The following is a 7,316-nucleotide window of genomic DNA, read 5'->3' on the forward strand; positions in this document are numbered from 1 at the left end:
AGGGAGAGAGATAGAGAGAGAGAGAGAGAAGAGAGAGAGAGAGAGAAAGAGAGAGAGAGAGAGAGAGAGAGAGAGAGAGAGAGAGAGAGAGAGAGAGAGAGAGAGAGAGAGAGAGAGAGAGAGAGAAAGAGAAAGAGAGTGAGGGAGAGAAAGGAATTTAGGGAGGAAAACATCATATTTGGTAAAACATCCATTTCAGGATTACACAGACTAAAGAAATGGTTCTCATTAGAGACTGAGTGGACCACACACACTTTAGAGACACAGTCACACACACATAGTCACACACACACACACAGACACACACACACAAGATGAAGTAAGCGTTACATTGGACGGTGTAAACCATTTGTATCCCTGTACGTACAACTAATAATACTTGAAACTTGAAACACACATACACAGGCAATGTCTCTGACTCTCTGTCCTCTGTGTCTCCCCTGCAGGTGTGAGTGTGAACCGCGGGTGGCAGGGCTGATCGGCCGCAGTGGTCCTCAGAATAAACAGCCCTTCATGGTGGCCTTCTTCAAAGCCACCGAGGTGCACCTGCGCAGCATCCGCTCGGCAACAGGGGGCACCAAACAACGCAACCCCAACCGCTCCAAAGGAGCCAACAAGGGCCAGGAGGCACTCCGAGTGGCCAACATCGCAGGTAGGGACTGGGGGTTGAGGGGAAAGGGAAGCTTAGAGAATGTAGCCTACAGCAGTATATGTATCTGTTGATGGTCTTTTAAATGCCATTGTGATATGTTGGTAGATGCTGGTGTAGTGATGGCTGGCTCCAGGTGAAATGAGAGACAGATGGAGGCCAGAGCTATTACTGTCTACTACAGCCTCCTTACCAGAATTCTCCACATATCTCCAAGGGCCAACACACACGCTCACACACACAACACACACACACACACACACACACACACACACACACACACACACACACACACACACACACACACACACACACACACACACACACACACATATAACTCACACACGCGCACACACACACTTTCCCCCTCCAAGGCACTCTGAGAATGCCTTTGTTTCTGAACCTCCCGTAACAGAGCGTACGTAGTTCATGGGAGCCTTACGGTGTGAGGTGTGAGAGAGCTGTGTTTATGCAGAGCTCTGAAACATTACACCATAATGCCTGGGCTTCAAATTGCTGCCGTGTTTATTACACGAGCCTTACGGAGTGGACAGACAGGGCCAAGAACTCAGCATGGGAGCGAAGGCAGGGCCCACGTTTGTGGCGGAGTACATCTGCACTGTGTGTGCGTGTGTGAGGGGGTTGAGGCTGGACCGGCCTAGCACACATGGGCCAAATGGGCCTGTTTGGAAGTTTGAATGGTCTTTTTTTAAGAGCTGATGAGAACCAGTCGTTCCTGATCATTCCCAATCCCAACGACTGACTGGGACAAATTTATGTTCCACAGAACCCGTGAGGGTTACCAGAGGGAGGGAGGGATGGAGGGAGAGAATGGAAAAGAGAAGGGAAAGAACGGAGTGGTGAAAGAGATGGGTTAAGGCGCTTTGTCCCCTCTCACATGTGTTCTATGCCGTGGAAGCCACAGGAGGATACAGAAGTCCCTAAACCTTGAACTACCCCTGAAGGTTTAGGCCTATTCAACATACACTGATTCCATGTACAGTAAGGTTCTATGTTTCCATGCAATAATATTGACAATGTTTTACACCCCTCTTTCTCTCTCCCCCAGAGAACAGCAGTGCTGATCAGAAGCAGGCGTGTAAGAAGCATGAGCTCTACGTCAGCTTCCGAGATCTGGGGTGGCAGGTACCGAGTGCACCCTACACATTCCTCTATGTCTCCCCCTTCGCTTCCGCTCCTTTTCTTTCATCCTCCCTCCCTCACTGTCTCTCCTTTTTTCTCACTCTCCTGCCCTTATTTCTTTCTCACCATTCTTTTCCTCCCTGTCCTCCCTAATGTCTTTTCTTAGCAGATACCTAAATCCAAAGTGATTTACAGGGCTCAATGTTGTCCATGATATCCATTTCAACAGCTGGGTAAACAGTAGGATATGCTAAGGAGAGGTGCAGACTTATTGCCTCCACAGTAAAATATGCACAATGAGTTCTGAGTTTAGAACCAGGAAGCTTGTTGTTACTACTACCATGACTACTGTGGAATGTATCGCATGCTGATTACACAATCCCAAGGAGGATAACAGTGTGCCTCTCTTTCTCTCTTTATCTGCCATCTCTCTCTCTTTCTCTCTCTTTATTTCCCTACCCTCTTTGTCTCTCTCTCTCTCTCTCTCTCTCTCTCTCTCTCTCTCTCTCTCTCTCTCTCTCTCTCTCTCTCTCTCTCTCGCTCCCTCTCTCAGGACTGGATCATAGCTCCAGAGGGCTATGCAGCGTACTACTGTGAAGGAGAGTGTGCCTTCCCTCTCAACTCCTACATGAACGCCACAAACCATGCCATCGTGCAGACACTAGTGAGTAGCCTCTAAGAATAAACATTACTTTTTATTATCATTTGTATCATTCATGCAGTCAATGCACTAGAGAGCATCCACACAAAGACAAATGCATTGACATGTTATCATATCTTCATTCATTTATTTTCACTTGATGTTGTCTCCCTTACTCCAACCCCCACCTTTCTACTCCCTGTCCTTGTCCCCCCTCCCTGTGCAGGTCCACCTAATAAACCCAGACACCATTCCTAAGCCCTGCTGTGCCCCCACCCAGCTCCATGCCATCTCAGTGCTCTACTTTGATGACAGCTCCAATGTCATCCTCAAGAAGTATCGCAATATGGTGGTCAGAGCCTGTGGCTGCCATTAGACTACAGCCAACCTCTCAACACACACACGCACGCATGCATCTAAATGTCCCTCAACGCAGGTCACTTTCATCGAGACTCTAGACTTTCTTCCCCAGATTTACCTGAATGGACACATGAATGGACTACATATCCCAGTCTGCCTTGCTGAGCTTCTGGACGGGAGCTATATGAGGACCGGGCAGAATCATGCTTATTGAGTCCAACCTGGAACACACATACACACACACACACATTCTTCCTGTGCTTTCTACTGTGTATGAGACATTTTAAGCAGTGATTGTATAGTAATACACAGTCAACAATCTTTTGTTCATTTAAATATGTTTTATTGTAGGTCAGTCTATTTTTCTAGATGTTATTGATCGATTATGTTTTTGTATGGTTTTTATGACTAAAAGGCTATAGGAAGTGTGGATGCTCTATGGACTCTTCATTGGACAATACTGTGTAAATAGTTTTTCAAACAAAGAGAAGTGTATTTATTTCCTGGTCTCGGGAATGTTAAGGGTAGGTTCAATGTTTCTCCTGTGTACTCCAGTGTCTACATGCACATGTACTGTATTTTATGCAGCTCTTTACCTTGGGTCCCACTCATCATACAGTACAGCACAAACACGCACAAACACACACCTCTCTCTCTCTCTCTCTCTCTCTCTCTCTCTCTCTCTCTCTCTCTCTCTCTCTCTCTCTCTCTCTCTCTCTCTCTCCCTCTCTCTCTCTCTCTCTCTCTCTCTCTCTCTCTCTCTCTCTCTCTCTCTCTCTCTCTCTCTCTCTCTCTCTCTCCTCTCTCTCTCTCTCTCTCTCTCTCTCTCTCTCTCTCTCTCTCTCTCTCTCTCTCTCTCTCTCTCTCTCTCTCTCTCTCTCTATCTATCTATCTCTCGCTCTCGCTCTCTCTCTCTCTCATGCTCTTGCTCTCTCGCTCCTTCTCGGTTTCTCACCATGCTAGCTCTGTGAGTTGTTTTTCCTGCACAGTAACAGTGCTAAATCTGTCATCAGTATGGACCTATCACTACAGCCTTGTAATGGCAAATAACTCAGCCCGTTCCTCTCCGTATTCCAAACATTGTCTTAAAGACATGTTCTGATGTCATACGCACACTAGTGTATTGGACTCAGATAAGAATGCAAATTACATACAAGTTATTTTCAGAATGAAAATGCATTCCTATACTGTAGCTCTCCTTATAAGCTAGGCTTTGACTTGAGTGTTTTTCTTTTTACAATAAAAAGTGACACACAAGTCCTGGTGAAGTAATAAAACAGAGAGAGTTTCAGAAAAACAAAAGGAAGAGAAAGATGGGGAATGAGAGAGAGAGAGAGAGAGAGAGAGAGAGAGTGTGTGTCTAGGGTGTGTGTGTGTGTGTGTGTGTGTGTGTGTGTGTGTGTGTGCACCTGTGTACCATTACCTTGAGCACCACTAGTCTGTTGTGTGCCAGGTGGTTTTAGGATGGTCTGTTGTTTTATCCTCTGCTGTAAAGTCTGATGTCTATCTCTTCCTTATTTAAGAGGACTATTTATTGAGAGCTGAGGCTGGTATTCTCTGCCAATGCAGCATCTTGTTCACTCACAAAAGTCTTTGTTTTAATGCAAAACTGATTCAATAAAATCGGAGGGAGCATCACTGACTATCTGGTAGAGGATTATTTCACCCCCCATTACCATATTTCCTCACCTCTGGATTTTTCCTCTCTTCTCTTTTCTTTCCGCTCTTTGCTTTCTCCACTTTCTCCTCTTTCCTATCCCCTCTCACTCATCGCCCCTTTCCTCTCTCCTCTCTCCTCTTTCCCCTTGCCTCTTTCCTCTCCCCTCTGTCTTCTCCATCCTGTTCATGACATGGCCTGGCTTGGATTAGTGCTCCTCGCCATTCGCAGACTTCTTAATGGAGCTACATTTAGCCTGTGTGTGTGTGTGTGTGTGTATGTGCGTGTGTCACAGTGTGTTTCATGCCAAGAGTCTGGAGAACAGGGCAGTGTTTCAGCCTCCTCTAGGTCTAAACTTTTACACATAGCAATCTGTAACGACCTGGAGAAACATTGGGACCAATTCCATTTAAATGAAGTGACTGAGTTAGAATGGAACCAACTCCAGTGTATGTCAGTCCCATTCCTCAGACCACAGGTGTCAGGGGTCAATAGAGTGGTAATTTGGCTCTCAATCCTCTGCACCCAGAAGCTTTACTCCCCTACTCCCACCCTCTGCCTCCCCCAGCACTGCCCCCTTGCTGCCTGCCCCCAAACTTGACCCCGAACACTGCCTGTCTTCAGCCCTCATCAACTTTCCATCCTCAAGACCTGACCTCCAGCAGCACCAACCCACTGTAGAAATGAATGAGGGATCTCTATGGCCCACCCATCCATCACCACCTCTCCCTCTGACTTCCTCCTGGTGTCACATTGTTTTATGTCCCTACAGGCTCCACTGTTACCTCATCAGACTGATGAAGAGAAGGAACAGTTCTGTTTATTTATTCCTCCCCAGAGTCTGACACTTGATGACCCCATGCCATACATATACACACACAATCAAGCACGCAGACGACGCATACACACTTGCTCCTCTACTCTGGGGAGGGAAAGGGAGACCTGCCCTCTGGTGGGGAAGATCGTGTGTGTGTGTATCTGTGTGTAATGTGAGCTCAACGGTCCTTGTTCTTGTACTTTCGGTAGGCCAGACATTCACAATGACATTGGCCGTGTCCAAATAGGCATTTTGGGTATGCAAAAATAAAACGTTTTATAGTATGTGAGATGTAGAAGATTTAGTATGCTTTAAATACCAGGATGTCATACTTGTCAAACCCTGATCTGATTCACCTGTCTTGTGCTTGTCTCCACCCCACACCAGGTGTCTCCTATTTTCCCAATTTTCCCCTGTGTATTTATACCTGCATTTTCTGTCTGTCTGTTGCCAGTTCGTCTTGTTTTGCCAGGTCTTACCAGCATGTTTCCCGTTTCTCCAGTTCTCTAGTTCTTGTTTTCTAGTCTTCCCGGTTCCGACCTTTCTGCCTGTCCTGACCCTGAGCCTGCCTGCCGTTCTGTCCCTGATTGACTCTGCCTTGGATTACGAACCTCTGCCTGGCCTCGACCTGCCCTTTGCCTGCCCCTTGGTTTATAATAAATATTCTGAGAACCGAACTATCCGCCTTCTGTGTCTGCATCTGGGTCATATCCTGAGTCGTGATGATACTCTTTTCGACTTTTCATCTAATAGAACTTGCTGCACATTTTTGAGGAAGATAATCGTTTTTCCAGACTGTTTGACAACAGTTAATAATCAGATAAGGTGACGCACAGTACCAAAATGAACCAATGGCGGGAATCAACGCAACTGCGCATTAGATTAAGCTTTCTCAGAATGGATGAGCCTAGTATGTTAAAATGTGTTGCTTACTGCACTTGTTTTTACTGAAGTGTACGTTCTAAATGGTATGTAGTACGATTAGTACACACTATGCAGTTTAGGTAAATAGTAGGCAAGCCAGATTTCGGACAAGGCTTCTTCAGTTGGTCTGAATGAAGGTATTGCTTCTTCTTTTTCATTGCTGGTAGTTAAAAGAGCAGCAGGAGGAGGATAACAACCCTCTTAATTCACACTTTCACTTTCACATGGAATTTGTGTTATCAGCTTTCAGTGTGTGGCAAGTTAGATCTTAGCCAATCAGAGCCAGTATACTGTGTGTGTGTGTGTGTGTGTGTGTGTGTGCTTGCACCTTTAAAGGTGATTTCCTATTTATTTTTAAACAAAATGATAAATATACCGTAGAAACACAACGATTCACATAAAGGTGAGATAGCCTCCTAAAGAGTTTAAGGAATATGAATACTGAGACAGCCAAGGAAAAAAGAGTAAAGAGCAATTTTAATGTTCTTGGAATGCACTCCATATCTATTTCTCAACAAGAATGAATTCACTGTAGATCAAATCAGATATATATTTTGTGTGCTAATTTGTTGTGACGTTGTCTGATTGTATTTCTTTGCATCAGAGGCTAAATTAATCTTCATTGTTACCACTGTGGTTAAAAACAGGAAACTAAACCTATAGAAGACAGAGAAACATGCGTACACACCCGTACCCACAAACCCTCCCCTCTTAACATTTTAAAGGAAGTGTGTATTGCCAGGCTATGATTGTGAAACAACATGACTACTCAACATGACAGATGTGGTGACCAGGGTCTATTGCACATTAATCTCAGGGGGTAGAGGGGTCCCCTCAATCCAATCTGAGAGGCTTCTTCTGTCAAACTCTCTCCTCTCATGTCATCTCAGTACTTCTTCACACAGACAGGGGGAGGAGTGAGAGGCACAATTTCTCACAGGACAGCCTTTAACTACTAAAAATGTATTTCAATGTTTTCAGTTACTTTCAACCAAGCTACGGCTTGTTCACTGCAGTGAATATCGGATAAATATTGAATACATTGAATGGATGAGCCTAGTATGTTAAAATGTGTTGCTTACTGCACTTGTTTTTACTGAAGAGTACGTTCTAAATGGTATGTAGT

The 7,316-nt window shown here is 45.2% G+C and overlaps 1 protein-coding gene across 1 annotated transcript in view; it reads left to right on the forward strand.

Annotated features, from left to right (window-relative positions):
• Window positions 1-4,423, forward strand: part of bmp7b (bone morphogenetic protein 7b) — a 57,687-nt gene extending 53,264 nt beyond the window's left edge. The window contains exons 3-6 of the mRNA XM_084184335.1: window positions 447-652; window positions 1,719-1,795; window positions 2,346-2,456; window positions 2,659-4,423. Coding sequence (XP_084040461.1) covers window positions 447-652; window positions 1,719-1,795; window positions 2,346-2,456; window positions 2,659-2,808 — 544 coding nt within the window. The 3' untranslated portion in view covers window positions 2,809-4,423. The remainder of the gene's footprint in view (window positions 1-446; window positions 653-1,718; window positions 1,796-2,345; window positions 2,457-2,658) is intronic.
• Window positions 4,424-7,316: the final 2,893 nt, after the last annotated feature.

Source organism: Coregonus lavaretus, assembly GCF_964263955.1.
Source record: "Coregonus lavaretus genome assembly, chromosome: 20".
NCBI lineage: Eukaryota > Metazoa > Chordata > Actinopteri > Salmoniformes > Salmonidae > Coregonus > Coregonus lavaretus.